This window comes from Hippopotamus amphibius, chromosome 8, assembly GCF_030028045.1.
Source record: "Hippopotamus amphibius kiboko isolate mHipAmp2 chromosome 8, mHipAmp2.hap2, whole genome shotgun sequence".
In the NCBI taxonomy this organism is placed as follows: Eukaryota; Metazoa; Chordata; class Mammalia; order Artiodactyla; family Hippopotamidae; genus Hippopotamus; species Hippopotamus amphibius.
The window spans coordinates 10,367,748-10,386,560 of record NC_080193.1 but is presented as its reverse complement, the minus strand read 5'-3'; the positions used below and the strand labels follow the sequence as shown (position 1 = coordinate 10,386,560).

General features: G+C 38.3%; 1 protein-coding gene across 3 annotated transcripts in view; it reads right to left on the bottom strand.

The window, feature by feature from the left end:
• The window catches only part of SPPL3 (signal peptide peptidase like 3), a 92,398-nt gene that overhangs the window by 28,365 nt on the left and 45,220 nt on the right, over positions 1-18,813 (bottom strand). For 2 of the 3 annotated variants that reach the window (XM_057744823.1, XM_057744824.1), the window contains exon 2: positions 4,378-4,455. In XM_057744823.1, coding sequence (XP_057600806.1) covers positions 4,378-4,455 — 78 coding nt within the window. Of the gene's footprint in view, positions 1-494; positions 583-4,377; positions 4,456-18,813 lie in introns of those variants that run through there. The other variant, XM_057744825.1, reaches the window with a different exon arrangement.

The following is an 18,813-nucleotide window of genomic DNA, read 5'->3' as shown; positions in this document are numbered from 1 at the left end:
CTAACCAGTGCAATTCACAAATCTTTTATTCTGTATTTTATGATTTTCTCCACGTTGTCACAGCTCTAAATAAATAAAATGTAATCACTTAAATGATCAAATAATATATTTTTATGGTTCCAAATCAGAGGAGATAAAAACATATCTGGCTGGACATTTGGAGGGGCAATAGGGAGAGAGCTAATCAAATTCAAGAAGCATTTTTTGTGCATGTCCTGTATGGAAGGGAGCATGAAAGTGAATCATGGACGCCAAGGGAGGAGAAATCTGCAATACTGGTGGTAAACCATCAAGGCTTATCAAGGATGAAGACCGAGGGGAAACTTTTTTGATTTAGCAAAAAGGGAAACTCTTGAGAACTTCAGGAGGGCTTCAATAGAGTTGTAAATGGTAAATAACATACCAGTGAATGGGTCCGTAAAATGCTACCAGCAATGAAGAAGCAACAACTTAGTGTTAGAAAAGAGTTGATCGAAGTGTGTGGTGTAGGTCACCTGAATGAGGTGCTGGGCCTCCATCCTTAGCCTACTGAACAATCTTCCCCAGGTGATTTTTATGCACAGTAAGGTCTGAGAACCACTGCTGAAGAAAAAAAAAAAAAATCACCAAAAAGGGGTTTTTAAGAGAGCTTCTCATTCCTTCTGACTTTACTACCAAATCAATTTATTTGCTTCATAATTGAAATTCTGTTACTGTTCTCAATAGCCAGCAGCAGTAAAGTACTGCCAGAGTTTGAATCCCAGCTCCATCACTTATTAGTTGGGTAAGCTACTTAACATTTCTGGGCCCTAGTTTCCTCATTTATAAAATGAGAACAATACCTATACTGTTGAATTGATCTGAGGATTAAATGAGACTTTATGTAAAGCACTTAGCACTGTACTTGGCACATAAACGTTCAGTAAAATATTAGCTATTTTCTTCATCAGGTTTCTTTAATATAGTCAATGTCTAAGTAAAAAAAAATCATAATAGCCAATAAAAATTATACATCTCTACCCAACCCCCTCAGAGTAAGAAACAGAAGTCACTCACAACAATTGAGAAGCATCTAAACTGGTAGAAATGGTAGAAGTCAGAGAGCAAGATAGAATGGGAAGCATCACTCAGCACCCTAGGGTAACCAACTGGCTGTGCCTTACTGAAGACCTCCCTGTAAGTATTTTCATCAAGGAATCCACACCCAAATAATAGGTCAGTTCTTCATCCAGCTATCTGTTGTTTACATTAAAGCAAGAATCAAGGAAATTACTCTGCTACCAATTTTACCTCATTGACTACTGCAATTTTCATTTCTGTTACCACAAAGAGATATTTTTGATAAGAGGTATTCCTAAAAACCCCCATGGGATCCCAGGTCAATGAGTAAAAAGAATCTATAGGGACTTCCCTAGTGATCCACTGGGTAAGACTCTGAGCTCCCAATGCAGGAGGCGCAGGTACTGATCCTGGGGCAGGGAACTAGATCCCGCATGCATGCCACAACTAAGAGTTTACATGCCAAAACTAAAGATTCCATGTGACACAACTAAGACCCAGTGCAGTCTAAATAAATAAATAAATATTTAAAAAAAAAAAAAAGAACCTATCAGTTAAACTACAATATTTGACAAATTCTGACCTACCAAAACAGTAATTTCCGTATGGTTTATTTATTAAACACAAAAAGATGTGAAAATTTGTTGTAAAACTATATTTGGTTAATCACTATTAAAACAATACACTTACAAATCACCCTGGAAAGCTTAAAGAGAGGAGTGCATTCCAAGTCAGAATATAGTTAACACTATGCCACTATTGTTATAAATTACAGTTATAATACTCATAACTAATGAAATAACTTTCAAGATACGGATTCACAGAAGTTAAGTTACTTGCCCCAAATTAAACAGTGGGACGAGCCATACTAGAACCAATATCAGTCTCTTAACAAACTGTATCTGCTTTGTGTATCAAGCTTCCATGAAAAATCTGCTTTTCTTACAGACCTTTCCATCTCAAAAATGGCACCAGCACTGGTTCCAGCTGTTCAGGCCATAAACCTTGGAGTCATCCTTGACTCTTCTCTCTCACACACACTATATTCACTCCACCAGCAATCCTGTCCTAAATCCATGGATATCTCACCCCACCACTATCAGCCTAGTTAAAGTGCCATCATTCTTTGCCTATACCAGGGCAGCAGTCTCCCAGCTTTCCCTATTTCACTCTTCCGCCTTACTTAACAATCTATTTCCCATACAGAACCTAGACCAATCTTTCTAAAACACAAACCAGATAGTATCACTCCCTGCTCTCAACCCTCCATTGAAGGTTGATTTTTCCAACTGCACATGGAACATTCTCCAGGACACATCATATGCTAGGCCATAAAATAAGTCGCAAATATTTAACAAGATTGAAGCCATAAAAAGTATGTCTTTGAGCACAGCGGAACTGAATCAGGCTGTTGAAATTCTTTCAAGCAACAGAGAATTCTGACATATTCCAATTATTAGGAAAGTAAGCAACACACTTATAAAGAACCCATAGGCCAAGGAAAAAGTCACCAGGAAAAATATTCTGAATTGAACGAAATGAAAATACAACATAACAGAATTTATGGGTTGCAGTTAAAGCAGTGTTTAGAGGGGAATTTGCAGCTTTAAATGCCTATGTTAAAAAAGAAAAAAGCTTTCAAATCAATAACTTGAGCTTCTACCTTAAGGACTTAGAAAAAGAAGCATAAAAAAACTTAAAGCAAGCTAAAAGAAGGAAAAGATAAAGATCAGAATGGAACTCTATGAAGAGCGAAAATAGAAAAAAGAAAAAATCATGAAATCAAAAGTTGTTTTCTTGAAAAGATCAACAAAATTGACAAACCTTTAGCTAGACTAACAAAAAAAAAGACAGAAGACATAAATGACTAAAATAGAAAACGGAAGAGGGACTATCACTACTGATGAACAGAAATTAAAAGCAGGAGGAGGAGAGTAAAGGGAGGGGATGTCTGTATGTGTGTGGCTGATTCATCCTGTTGTGCAGTGGAGGCTAACAGTACCGTAAAGCAACCATATTGCAATAAAAATTAAAAAAAAAAAAAAAAGAGTACATCAAAAGATGGTTCTTTGATAGCTCACATGTCCAAAAAGAGTGCAATAAGACAGTAATACTAAGAAATATCAAATTGCTAAAAATCAGTATGAGGATGATAATGGAAAATATTTTTGTTAGATAAAAATAATCAGAATATAAATAAACTATAAAAATGTACACAGTATATAAGTATATACCAAATAAACTGTCATTTGAACTAATGAAAGGAGTATTAGAGTGGGAGGGGTCTAAAGTTTTTATTTTTTTAATTATAAAGACTTTTGAAATGTTGACACATTATATACTCAAAAAGAAAAAACCAGAAACTTGTCCAAAGGATAGACATACAAAATATCAGGGTGACGCTGATGTGCTTCTAAGTTGCTATGGCTTAACTAATGCTTCCTAAGAGTGGTTATGAACCTAGGGCTCTCAGCAGAAGTCTCAATGATTAAAACTTACCAACTGGAATTATCAACAATATTTTACTTGTTCTACTCAGTTGAGATAAAGCCTGGAAGTCTACGATTTTTCCAAATACCCAGAAAAATCAAGATATAATGCTGGAGAGTTCAAAATCCTTAGGCCTGATTATTTCATTTATCACTGCTGCTCCCTTTCAAGTTCTCAATTTACAATTTCTCAGGCAGCCTTCACTTTTAAATGTATCAGCCACCAAACTATTTGAGTTCTACAACCACCAAATTTCCTCTCAAGTGAGAATAGTGAAAAGAAGAAGGGAGTGAGTATTTAGCTTCCTGATTTTTCTTTGTATTTCTATGGCTGTTTGCTAGGATGGGAACTTCAATAAGGTCAGCAGAGAGAATACTTAGTACATGCTACGGCACACAATCCTCATAAAAGTAGGTTGAACCATATGAAATTATTTGTGTAGGTCAAAAAAGTTGACTACCAGCAATTTCATATGGCTCAACATTGGCCAATGCCTTTTTTAAATTAAGAGAAATGTTATGTCCCCTTTAAAACTCTGTAGAATCACTGTCAAGGACTCTCCTTAACTCTCTCAACGAGTGTACTTGTGTAAATCATTTTTCTCAGAATCAGAATTTAAGTAATTAGTTTTTGCTTGTTTGCATTAAAATGCCAAAGGCATAAGCAAAACCAAGAAGTGTTTTAACAGAAGCAAACCAAAGAATAAATTTCAAAATTATCCTGTTCAACTCAGTTCCTGTCGGAGTCATGTTTCTCCTCACAGAAGCAGTAAGTTTTGGTGCCAACATTTTCAGAGCAATGCTTCTTCCACCTCCAACAGCAATCAATTCCACTTTGAGAGCATCTTACCTGAAACTACCATAGACTATAAGTAGAATGGAAATCAGAAATGTAGACACTTGACTGGAATCCACCAGGGAATAGGCCCTAGAGAAATAAGAGGAAAAAAAATTTAATCACATGGCAGCAAGTCCTCACAGAGTTTTACAGTCTAATGCAGTTCTATAAACCCCACTAAGTTTTATTTTTGTCTTTAAGAAGGAAAACAGGTATAAATTAGCATTAACAAAATACATAATTAAAACACAGATGTGCTAGTTTAACATAAAGAGTAAATGGACAGGGACTTCCCCGGTGGCGCAGCGGTTAAGAAGCCACCTGCCGATGCAGGGGACACAGGTTCGAGCCCCGGTCCGGGAAGATCCCACATGCCGTGGAGCAACTAAGACCGTGCGTCACAACTACTGAGCCCACACACCACAACTACTGAAGCCCATGCACCTAGAGCCTGTGCTCCACAACCGGAGAAGCCACCACAATGAGCCCACGCACTGCAACGAAGAGTAGCCCCTGCTTGCGGCAATTAGAGAAAGCCCGCGCGCAGCAACGGAGGCCCAACGCAGCCAAAAATAAATAAAATACAGTAATTAATTCAAAAAAAGGAGTAAATGTATAGATTCACAACTATTATTAGTTAACATCCACAGGGTGCTAACTATCAACGTAAAAAAATCCCATCACAGTGTGATATACAATATGTGCTTCCACTCCCAAGTTAAAAAGTACCAAAATATCTACCAACTCTGTACACTTGAATTATCAGTAGTATTTTACTGGTTTTACTCAGTGATGAAGTAAAGCCTGTGTCTCTCTCCTGGATTCTAGTTTCATTTTTATAACTGCCTATTGGTTCTTTCCATCTGTGTGTCCCACAGAAGGTTCTTTAAAGTCAACAGGTCCAAAACTAAAGTCATTATTCTTCCCTTCACACCCGACCGTCTTAAGGAATGATCTCATGATTCCCTCAGCATTCTTGACACCCTCTCTTCTTACTTCACACATGTGACAACAGTCACCAAGTCCCGCAACTTCCACTTACCCAGATACCAGACTTCTCTCAATCCTACTGCCAATTCCTTCGCTCCCTTCTATGGCTTGACTATCAGAGATCTTTTTTACTGGGGGGTAGGGAGGCACACTGCGTGGCTTACAGTATCTTAGTTTCCTGATCAGGGATGGAACCAAACCTGGGCCCCCTGCAGAGGAAGCGTGGAGTCCCTAACCACCAGGGAATTCCCAATGTTTGCAAGTCTGTCTTCAGGAATTCACCCTTCACACTACCCATTCATGTTAGGGTTTTCCTAAAACAAATGTCTCCATTTTTTCCTTCAATAAATACTTTTTTTTAATATTTATTTATTTATGTATTTATTTATTGGCCGCGTTGGGTCTTCGTTGCTGCACGTGGGCTTCCTCTAGCTGCACTGAGCAGGGGCTGCTCTTTGTTGCAGTGCGCAGGCTTATTGTGGTGGCTTCTCTTATAGCAGAGCACGGGCTCTAGGCACGTGGGCTCAACAGTTATGGCTCACGGGCTCTAGAACACAGGCTCAGTAGTTGTGGCACACAGGCTTAGTTGCTCCTCGGCATGTAAGATCTTCCCGGACCAGGGATAGAACCCATGTCCGCTGCACTGGCAGGCGATTCTTAATGACTGCACCACCAGGGAAGGCCCCCTTCAGTAAATATTTAATGATGCTTCTGTGCCCCGCACCCTGCTAGCCCCCAGGGACATAATAAAAAACAAGACCGTCTTGGTCTTGTCCCCGAGTGTCTTTTCTAAAGGAATTTTAAAAATTAAATTTTGTTCTAAGGGAATGAAAACAGAAAGTTAACATAAGCAAGTGAATATAATTGTTGAAGATGTTATAAAGGAGAGGAAGACAAGTACAGGGTACCCTGAGAACATATAATAGGTATATTCTACCTAAGAACTAGGGTGGGGGGGGGACTTCCTTAGGAGGTAGATGAGTGAGAGAGATACAAGACAATAAAATAGGATTTGGTGATTGTTTATGAGAGCTAAGAGAGGATCCTCAGGGTTCTGCTTAAGTAGCTGGTGGATGGCTGTACCATTTAGCAAAAAAGGCAACACAGGAGGAGCAGACTTGAAGTTTTGGATGTGCTGAGGAAACAGTTGGCTACCTGGATCTAGAGTTCAAAAGCAGCTCTAAGTTAAAGATACATATCGGGAGCTCGTTAACCTTCCACATGGTAATTGAAGCCACGCGTGTGGGTGAGAAGAGGACCCAGGATGAAAGCCTGAAAATTCAGAAATTTAAAGATAAGGAAGAAGGAGGAGCTGCAAAGAAAATAAAATGAAACAGAGAAAGAGGAAGAAAACCCAGGATAGCAAGGTAACTGATGAAGTGTTTTCAAAGAGCAGCAGGATCAGATGAGATGGTGCCTGAACTGAAATTGCTCTATCCCTTACCAGCAGTTGGTTTTCATCTGCGTTAATTACTTTTCTGATGTAATTAATTTTAAAGTGAATTAAAGTGAGACTGAGCAGCTCTTCATAAGATTAAGGGCCACAGGCATTTTAAAAAGCAACTTAAAAATTTTTCAGATTCCTGATCTATAAAACATGAAGGGAGACTTTTTTTGTTGGGGCGGGGGGGCCTTTTCTTTTGCTGCTGTTTTACTTGGATGACTTGGCTTTTTTGTACCCTTCATATTCTGGAGCATATTGTCATTCCCTAAAAGGTAGATTAAACGTTTAAACTTCCCAAACTCAGTGTCTTAAGGTCTGGTACTACTGTTTCTTTTGCTGCAACTCTCAAATCAATGGAGACTATCCAGAGACATCATGTTAGACTTAAGTCTGGGTTGAATTTTTGTTAAACCAGCTCTTCCTCCTCCACAGATCCTCTGTGCCATGCTCTACTCTGTGTGACTATCCATACTTAGTCACTGACTTTCCTCACAATCTATTTTTCAAGGTGAAGCCTTGGCCATGCACAAAACACCTTAGGAAGAGGCTGACTGGCACTACCAGTTCTCACCTCCATTTCCTGGTGGTAAGCATGCTCCTGCAGACCTAAATGCATGGTTTCATAAAAAGTGTTCTGATGCTTCATTTAATGGTTTCTTCTATACTGGACCATTTTATTTTTCAAATAAATCTGTACCAAGAAAATGTGGTTAAAGCTGACTCCTAATATAGTTCATGGTATTTTATAATTCATAATAAAACTTTTAAAACAGTTCTAACAACTTTCCAAACTGTACCGAATATCACATAATTAGAAGTTATAATTTACTTCACAGTGTTATCTGAAATATCATATATTTTCAACTCAAACTACCATTATGGAAGTTTTACAAAAAGCCTTTTAACAAAAAGAATTTATTATAAAATACAGAATATGGATTAAAATCAAAGCCCAGCAATCTTATTTTACAGCCCCTCTCTATCCTATACTTCAGACTGTACCAAAGCATCAACAAAAACGTATCATCTCTCAGGCCCTCCTATCAAGGTGGCTGTTTCCAGAGATTCTGGATTCATATTAAATACAGGAATTACTCTACACTCTGAAGTAGAGGAATTCTTACAGAAATGCAGAAAGAAACTAAAGACATGCATTTGAGACACACTGAAATCATGTTAGCCAAACGTACTAAAAACAGACTTGAAGATATTGCCAAATGATATGTTAGTATAGGTCAGCTGTTGAGTTGAAATATTTTATATGGTCATAACGAAAACCATTAATTCTTTAACTACATTCCCCCAAGCCTTAATAGACAAAGAGCTATCAGAAAGTTCTCTCATATATAAGGTTATATTCCACACCCTAAGATTTTTAGAACCATGTTTGATTTTAGTAGCTGCTCTACAGTCAAGCATCTATTTCTAGCTGCTTTACCAGCAAGTGCTTAGACACACCACATATTCTGCTAAAAATCATGCCAAACTGAGACACAGAGAGTACTGTTCTATAACGTGTTCTATGTGTCAGCCTTCCAGCTATACAATGAAAGCATTCTTGTCCACCCAACAAATCAAGCAACTACTATTCCAACCCTGCACACTGACCTAGAATAAAGCTTGGCAAACTTTTTGGTCTTGAGACCATCTACACTCTTAAAATCAAGGACCCTGAGAGCTTTTGTTTCTGTGGGTTATAGCTACTGATATTTAAGATACTAGAAATGTAAAAGTGAGAAAAGCTTAAAATGTTTACTTACTAATTTATTTAAATATAATAAAACCATTACACGAGTACATAAATTACATTTTTAAAGAAAAGATAACTATTTTCCAAAACAAAAAATTCAGATGAGGGGCATTCTTTTACATTTTTGCAAGCCTCTTTAATGGCTGGCTTAAATAGAAGACAGCAGATTCTCATAACTGCTCCTGCATTCAATCTGCTGCTATATATGTTACTTTAGTTGAACTTTATGGGGGGGGGGGGGATCTGGCCTTACACAGATGTATAGCTGGAAAAGGGAAGAATACTGCAACAACCTTTCAGAAAACTGAGGACAGTCTTCTTTGACACTAAAATTCAACAAGTGGTACTTTCTTAAAGGTTACTTGCAATGTGGAATCTGAAACATTATCAGTGAATTAAAAAAAATTATATTACATTCAAATTCCATGGACTATGCTACAGTGGAACGGATCTTTCTCCCATGGATGATTTTGTAGCTTCATGCATTGGTCACCTGAAAGACACTGGCTGCTGAGTTATGCAGCTCTTCCAGATGCTGTCACATTTCATTACACTATCTGAAAAGCCACATTTGTTAATTTCACTCCTAAGGCTAATGATAATGGATACAAAATTTCCAAAATTCCCAAAATTCCTACTTTCATGCAAATTTTATCATTGGAAAAAATAACTTTTTTCCATCTTTCCCTTTGAAGTGACAGGCTCACTTCATTCATTTTTGAGAAACTGCCACACACCCAAGTGTGAATAACTCCATAGTTTGTCCACTAGTCATTCTTCAAGTAAAAATGGTAGTCCAAGAAAAAAGTAGCTAGTTCAGCTAGCATTTTAAATGACTGCACGAGTGGTTAAGAATCTGCGGGCAATGCAGGGAACACGGGTTCAAGCCTTGGTCCAGGAAGATCCCACATGCCGCAGAGCAACTAAGCCCATGCGCCACAACTTTTGAGCTTGTGCTGTAGAGCCCACAAGCCACACTACTGAGTCGGAGTGCCACAACTACTGAAGCCCACGCCCCCAGAGCCCATGCTCCACAACAAGAAGCCACTGTAATGAGAAGCCCTCGCACCACAACAAAGAGCAGCCCCCGCTTGCCGCAACTAGAGGAAGCCCAGCCCGCGTGAAGCAATGAAGACCCAACACAGCCAATAAAAACTATAGAAAGAAAACCAATGGTACTTTATTATATAGCAGAAGTGCTTAACGGGAACTTTTTCTTCTTTTTAATTGATTTAATTGATTTACTATACTTTTTTTATAGTTGATTTACTATACTATACTTTTTAAATTGAAGTACAGTTATATGTTTCAAATGTACAACAGTGATTCAGTTTTTTGTAGATTACAAACCATACAAAGTTATAAAACACTGACTATATTCCCTGTGTTGTACATGACATCTCTATGGCTGACTTGTTTATAACTGCTGGTTTGTACATCTTAACTCCCTTCACCTACTTCGCCCTTTTCTCCGCTGTGGTAACCACTAGTTTGTTCTCTGTATCTGTTTCTGTTTGGTTATATTTGTTTGGTTGGTTGGTTTTTTAGATTCCAAATACAGTATCCGTCTTTCTCTGACATTCTACTATGCAAAACACCCCCAGTAGCTCCACCCTTGCTGTCACAAATGGCAAGATTTCATTCTTTTTTTATGGCTGAGTAATATTCCACAGTGTGTGTGTATGTATATATACACATGACCCCACATCTTTATCCACTCACCTGTCGACAGGTGCTTAGGTTACTTCATGTCTTGGCTATTGTAAATAATGCTGCTATGAACATTAGGGTGCATCACCTTTTTGAATTAGTGTTTTTGTTTTCTTTGGATAAATACTCAGAAGTTAGAACTGCTGGATCATATAATAGTTCTATTTCTAATTTTTTGAGGAACTTCCATACTGTTTTCCATAGTGACTGCATCAATTTACATTTCCACCGATAGTACACAAGGGTTCCTTTTTCTCTACATCCTCACCAACTCTTATTTCTTGCCTTTTTGATGATAGCCACTCTGACAAGGGTGAGTGATATCTCACTGTGGTTTTGATTTGTATTTTCCTGATGACTAGTGACACTGAGCATCTTTCCATGTGCCTGTTGGCCATCTGTATAACTTCTTTGGAGAAGAAAGTCCTCTGCCCATTTTTTAATCAGGGGAAATCTTGCGTTTTATTAGAAAAAAACCAGTGTGCTCAAGGGTTGAGATTTAATAAAAGCAATTTTCACTGCTTTACCCTAAGTGAAACTGCTTTTTTTTTTCTTTCTTAAAGCAGTGTGTACATGGCAGTGAAGAATACAGCAATTACTAGCTCACTTTGGTGCCACAGCCTCGATTCATGTCACAGCACAGCAGCAGTTTTAACTCACCACTGCTTTTCACCATAAGAAAAACAATGCCAAATTGAAAAAGACAAATAACTTTATTAGCATTATAAAAATAGTCTGACCTCGTAGACTCCCTGAAAGGGTCAGAGTAAACCCCAGTGATCCACAGGCCACACTCTGAGAACTTCTGCCTTACAGTTTACCTACAAGCCCTGGCTATATAAAGTGCTAGTATTTTCTCACATGTAATTCTAATATATCACAAAACACCAAGGGTAGCTACATTTTTTTTTTTTTTTTTTGCTTTACAAAATATCTGGCTTCAAATACAATATGCAGAAAATGACTTATATTCCAGGCCTAAGAAATGCCACAATCTCTCTCTTCACAGTGGAATATGTTGAAATAGTTTAATTTGTATTTTTATCTGAAATATTGCCTATCATAATGTCCACAATAACTCTCTTTCACATTTTTTCTTACTTTAAGGGAAAAAAAACAAGCATGTATTCTAAGCATAGTAATGGAATAGGTATCTTATCAAATAAAATTTTAATAAATTAAATCTTCATGTTTAAGATACAAAAAGTAAGACAGTCATTTAAGAAGGTTACAATCTAATAAAGACACACTGTACAAGGCAGCAGAATGTAATGTTTAACAGAGAAACAAAGTGCTATGGGACCTAATCAAACTTATAAGCTTTTGCACAGAAAAGGAAACCATAAATAAAACGAAAAGACAATCTATGGACTAAATCCCCAGTATAATCAAGGCAGCTGTCAATCAGACACTGCATTTCTTCCTACAAGAGATTACACCATTGTAGGCTCAGGAGCAGAAGTTGGGTTGCTTTCCAAATGAGGGTGGGATGGGGTTTGGGGAACTTGGAATTCAAAAATGACCTGGGTTAGTAGCTGCTTAAATTTTTTTAGCTGTCTTTCTCAGATGAATTAAGATATGGAAGTTTGCTGCTGTTTCCTATTTGAAAAGCAGTATCAGTAGCCAGAATAGCAATATTTACCTGCAATAGTGTTTAGTGCTGAACAACTTCTCAGCTGATGTGATGTGACTAAATAAATCTTAAAATATATATATAATTGCAGTGTTGTTGGTGCTTTTAAAGTTTTAGAAAACCTTCATCTTTAAATCTGGCTCTTTGAAATAAAATTCTACTATTCGTGGATACTACATTTTACTGTAAAACATAAGCTTCTAGCATCTGGTTAAAATTAAATGAAAAGTATAGCCAAATCAGAAATCACAAACACTTCTTTGTCCTTTCTTAATGTGTACACCAGGATTTAAACACAATTTAAAAAAAATTAGTGTTATTTAAATAATTCAAATAAAGAAATGTGAAATAGTGAGCCCCATTTTTAATAAAACTGGGATTATGTGATATGATATATTGGTCTTCAGCCTGCTTCTTCCTATAACAGTTTTCCATGCTGTTCTTTTTTCTTCATAGCAGAGTGAATTATTCAAAACACAATAACTATAGTAAAAAAAAAAAAAAAAGTTGAGGGAATTCCCTGGCAGTCCAGTGGTTAGGACTGTACGCTTTCACTGCCAGGGCTCAGGTTTGATCCCTGGTCAGGAAATTAAAATCCTGTATGCCACGCAGCACTGCCAAAAACAAACAAACAAACAAAAAAATTGATTCACCTCATTCGTTTCAGTTAATTTCACCTGTAGAAGGGGGATAATAATGTGAAGTATTTAATACAGAGCTCGACACACTACTCAATAAAAGACTGTTGTTATTACTTTGAGGAGGGAGTCACCAGCCTATATAACGCTATGGGCTGCCACACACCAGGAGTGGACAAACCATGACCTACTGCTATTCCAATAAACAGAGCCAAGCTCATTCATTCAGGTATTATCTATGGCTGCTCCAGAGCTTCACTGGCAGAGCTGGAAACAGTTAACCCTTGAACAACATGGGGGTTAGGGGTGACAGCTTATGGTTGGCCCTCTGTATCCGAGGTTCATCTATAACTGGATTCAACCAACCACGAATTGTGTAATACCATAGAACTTACTACTGAAAAAAAATCTGCCTGTAAGTGGACCCGCACAGTTCAAACCCATGTTGTTCAGGGGTCAACTGTAGTTGTGACGGAGACTGTATGGCTCACAAAGCTCAAAACATTTACTGTCTGACCCTATGCAGAAACAGTATGTTAACCCTTGCTATATACCATTGTTACTGTAAAAGGGTAACTGGCCTAAGTTAGAAACCTCCACCCCAATCACCTCAGAAGTACTAGGTGCTTGCTACCCTGCTCTATCTCCTGCTGGCATGTGCCCAGGGATGGAGGACTGCCCTTCCCCTGGCTTACCTCGTTTCCTTGCTTCTGGGTCTGTAAGTAATAAATCTTATGACTCTATTTCCTTTGTGTGGGGTACTGAAATTGCACTTTCCATCAGAACGACCCTGTGGGTTTCACTTCCCCGAAGTGGGAGTTCAGATGTTGAGGAAACTACCTGGGGACCTCGTGTGGGTGGCTTGTGCCCCCTCATCCATCAGGTCAAAATCTACATTCTTTATTCAGTACACCAGCTCCAGCTTCACAACACAACAGGTGACAGAGTCTGGATTCAAATCCAGACAGTTTGAGCCCAGAGCTCTAAAGTACTCTGTGCTAAATATCTCCCAAAAGCAGGCTCTTGGCTGCCTGGAGAGGGCTCTTCCCTCCTTAGCAATAACAAGAATACTTAATATTCTTGTTTTTTTCCTAGCGATATACACAAAGAATCAATGACTGAGGTCGTCAGCTGGAATTAATCCACTATCACCCCTCTGAAAAGATTCAGATCAAATAACTACTGTCCAGGACTCCAAGAGGAGGGGAAAAACCCCAATACAAACATACTATTAGAAACTTAAACAACAATGAGAAGCCCTGGGTGATTTTACTTATGAATTTTCTAATTAATCTTGACAAAAAGTGAGACATTCATAAGATAAATGTCAAAATTTTCAAGTCACACTAAGAAAGGACTACTTTCGGTTAGTAGCTATAAAGGATGCTGGACTGTATTCTATAGTTGGAGACTTCTGCCACTTGTAAGAATATTTTCAAAGAAAACTATTGGTTTAGTACAAGTTGAACTCCTGTTTAGAGATTAAATTATGGTGTTTTAAAAGCTTGGACTATATAGATTCCCCAAAACTTTCCGTTCTTCTCTACACACAGGTACCATAAACACTCAAACAAATGTTATCTGGCCTCCCATAAATAAACATGAGAACAACCTTTAAAAGGTGAGATTCATTAAAAAGTGTCCAAAAAGAAAAAAGTGTCCAAAGTCCTATCTGAAAAGCCTATGAGACCACGAAATAAAACTGCTGTTATAATCACAGTACCAGCAACAGGACCAGCAATAGCTAACACTCGGGGGGTTCTCACTCTGTGTTTAGACAATGTACTAGCTGTTTACATCTAATTCATTTTATCTTCACAACATTCCTTTGAAAAAGGTACTATTATTATCAGTTCTAGAGATGAAGACATTGAAGCACAAAGAGATGAACGAATTTGCCCAAGGAGGAAGCAGAGCTGGCATGCCAACCCAGGCAGTCTGGCTCCAGATCCAGAGGTCACACTCTAAACCATTTCACAATATAGTAGCAACCCCCTTATCAGCGATTTCACTTTCCATAGTTCGCTACCCATGGTCAACTGCAACTGAAAATATTAAATGGAAAATTGCATAAATAAAACAATAAGTTTTAAATTGCACAATGTTCTGAATAGCGTAATGAAATCACGCAACGTCCTGCTCCGTCCTGCCCGGACATGAATCAGTCCTTCATTCAGCGTATCCACCCTGTATACCTACCCTCCCATTAGTCACTTAGCCAACTCAGTTATCAGATTGACTATCATGGTGTCACAGTATTTGTATTCAAGTAACCCTTATTTTACTAAATAATGGTCCCTAAAGTGCAAGAGTAGTGATACTGCCACAGTAAGATAGTCTCCTATTGTGCCTAATTTATAGCAAAATGGTACAGTCACTTTAGCATCAGTCTGACAGTTTGATATAAAGGTAAACAAGTTAGCATATGACGCAAGAGAATGAAAATATATATCCACACAAAATCCTTAACATGAATGCTTACAGCAGCTTTACCCAAAATTGCCAAAAACTGGAAACAATCCAAATGTCCATCACCTAGTGAAAGGATAAACTGTGGTACCTTTACACAATGGAGAACTACTCAGCAATAAAAAGATACAAACTACTGGGCAATGCGCTATGGATGAATTTCAAATGCATTATGCTCAGTGAAACAAGGCAGACTCAAAACACTACAAATATATCCCATTTATATGACATTCTAGAAAACATGAAACTAAAGGGAGAGAAAAGAGACTAACTGCCAGGGGCTGGGGATGGAAGGAAGGGATGATTACAAAGGACATAAGGGAACTTCTGGGGGCAATGGAATGTTCTATTTCTTGACTATGATGGTTGGTCCAAGACTGTGTGTTGTCAAAATTCATAGAACTCTATGTCTAAAGAGAGTGAATTTTACTGTTTATAAATTATACCTTAAGAAGTCTGACTTTTAGAAAAGTTGGGGGAAAAGGGATGACTGGCTGATGTATTAAGAACAGATCATAGGGACTTCCCTGGTGGTCCACTGGTTAAGACTTTGCCTTCCAATGCAGGGGGTGTGGGTTTGATCCCTGGTCAGGGAGCAAAGATTCCACATGGCTGTGGCCAAAAAAAACTCAAAATATGGAACAGAATGCAGTGTTGTAACAAATTCAATAAAGACTTTAAAAATGGTTCACATCAAAAAAAAATCTTAAAAAAACAGTATAGAGGCAACCTAAGTGTTCATCAACAGATGAATGGATAAAGAAAATGTGGAATATATATATAAAATATATTTCATATAAAAATATATATAAATAAAATGAGCTACTACTCAGCCATAAAAGAATGAAATTTTGCCATTTGCAACAACATGGATGGACTTGAAGGGTATTATGCTAAGTGAAATCTAAAAAATACAACTAGTGGATATAACAGAAAGGAAACACTCACAGATATAAGAACAAACTAGTGGTTAACAGTGGGGAAAGGGAAGGGGAAGAGAGTAGAGGATTAAGATGTACAACTACTATGTTTAAAATAAGCTACAGGGATATATAGTACAACAGGGAATATAGGAATAGTCAGTAATCTATAGTAATTATAAGTGGAATACAACCTTTAAAACTGTGAATCACTATGTTGTACACCTAAAGCTTATGTAATATTATACGTCAACTATACTACATAAATAAATATCAACCTTGGGGGGGGAAAAGAACAGATTATAGTGGCGTAAGCCAGAAGCACAGAGAACAGGCTACTGTGGTAATCCAGGCACAAGATGTCAGATAATGGCTGGCACTGGGTAAAAGTCATGGTAGTGGTGAGAAGTGATCTGAGTCTAGTTATGTTTTGAAGATAAAGCTCTGCAGAATTTCCTGACAGATTGAACACAGAGAAGGAGACAGGAGGAGCAACGGCTGACTACCATGGTTTTAGCCCAATCAAGCAGAAAGATGGAGCTATCACCAACGGAGATGGCAAGGCTACAAATGGAACAAGTCAGGGGCAGGGGATGGGCGGGTCGGGGAGTGGGGATCAGGAACTCAGTTCTAAGTTCTAGTCTGCTTATCTCCATTTTAAAATGGAGATAATGCCACTACTTAACTCATAGTTTGTTCTGTTTCTGTAAACATCACTGCATTCTCCATTTCAGCTGGAAGTCCTACTACGTAGACTTCGTTGTGATACTAGAAGAAAGCCCAGGCATCATACAGTTCTGCTCACTGCAGCTTGATAGGTCTATCAGCTCTCACCCCTAAGTTAAGCATGCTCCTCTCTTACAAAAGGGAAAAATGTGTTCACTATCTCTGGCTCCTTTAATCAGGTTCCACTCACACCCCTCTCAAAGAAATTCCTCCATGTTACTATTTCTATATTTCACCCCTCTTGTTCAATGTTTATCCCACTAGTTCATGTGAAGGAAAGGTTGTATACTTTGGGAATTTGTGTCTGAATCACTTATATTTCTGATACAGCTTTTCCTTCCTCTTATGGAGTTCTTCCTTTCCACTAATAAAGTGCGTGCTTAACAGAAAAAACAAAACAAATACTGCTTCTCATCTCTCCCATCGCGTAGCAGTTCCTCCGAAGTCCCGTAGCTCCTGATCCTTTCTGCAGAGGCTCTCTCTTCTTTCCTTTACACTAACTATCATTTTAACCTGAGAGCTGAGAAGAAAGAAAAAGCTACTACAGATTCCCACTGAAAGGGGTCTTCTCTGAAGGGAGTGCCAGTCCTGTTTCCCACAGTAGCACTGTCACCTAGAAACCAAAATTCTCAGCTGACGTAAGGTTTCAGGGCTAATCGAATTCCTAGGAAACTACTTGGCACAGTTCAATACATAAAAACCAGCAGTATACTTGTCTTTATGTCACCAACAATCTTAAGTCTCAAACTGTAAATTCCTAATAGTAATTTTAGCTGCTTGGTTTTATTGACCATTTCATATGTGTGGGATGATGTGCTATGTGTTTTACATAAATCAGCCCATTTAATACTTCAAATAATCCTGTGACAAAGGATCATTACTGTTATTCCTATTTTACACATGCAGAGTTAGCATTCAAGATAACATTCATAAAAACGGGAGGTATTATGTCAACCTTAGCAATAAAATAAGCAAGCACCAAGTACCTAAAATTTGGTCTGAATGTCCAATATTTAGGCATTATACTAAGTGGTATGGGATTTAACTAATCCCCAAAGGATCACGAGAGATTGGTTTCTGCCTTATACTACTATTTCCTGGCTTTAACATTAAAAAGAAAAAAGAAGCAAAAAATAGAGATATGCCCCCTCAAATACTGAGCTTCAAGTGACTGAGAGATATGTAAGTGGTGAGATCCACCTTTCTTTTATACAACGAAGTAGTGGGTTGCAAACGTAGAGCTAGAGCTCAGGATTGAGATTTCATTTTAATATACACATATAGGAAATGTGATTGCAAATGTGCACAGCACTGATCTTCACAGACCTTCACAGACTCAGAATAAACACGTGTCAAGGATTAGACACCTTCACTTATATTCTCCTTTAAGCCTAATTAGATAATACTTATCTCACAAGATTACTTATCACTGTTTCCTGAAATTTTAATATTTGGCCTATGAATTCTTCCTAGCCAACGAGTTCACAGTTAGTACTAGTTCATGTTAATCACAATCTGGAATGCAGAAACAAAGGAAATCTCACCAGACTGAGTTTTAAGTCTTCAGATCATAACAGGTAACCAAGCTAGTATGAGAATCTTTCAGTTCATTTTTATTCCTTGTAGCTCCCTGATCTCCTCAGCACAATCACCTGTGCTAACCAATTTCAAGCCAGCTGTGCCACGGTTAATAAGGGGGCCACAGGGTAGTGAGACGGGCTCAATGGTCCAGAAGTCTGCTCAGTTATCTCCAACAGGGGTTGTGAGTGGGGTGGTGGGTGGGGATTCTGCCCTCTGAAGTACCCTTTGAGAGATTGCCGAAAAGACGGATAGGCCACGACAGCTTCCACCTGGATACCTAACAGTCAGGAGGTGGGAAGCAAAAGAGGACCATGGATGTCGCCGAAGAAGTAGTTAGAAATGTCTACTAAAACAAGGGAAGACATTTCCTCCCATTGTCTATGTGATATCTCTTTCTGTAATTTTATTTTATTTTTTAAAATTTATTTATTTATTTACTGGCTGCGTTGGGTCTTCATTGCTGCACATGGGCTTTCTCTAGTTGTGGCAAGCAGGGCTACTCTTCATTGTGGTGGGTGGGCTCCTCATTGCAGTGGCATCTTCTTGTGAAGCATGGGCTCTAGGTGCGCAGGCTTCAGTAGTTGCAG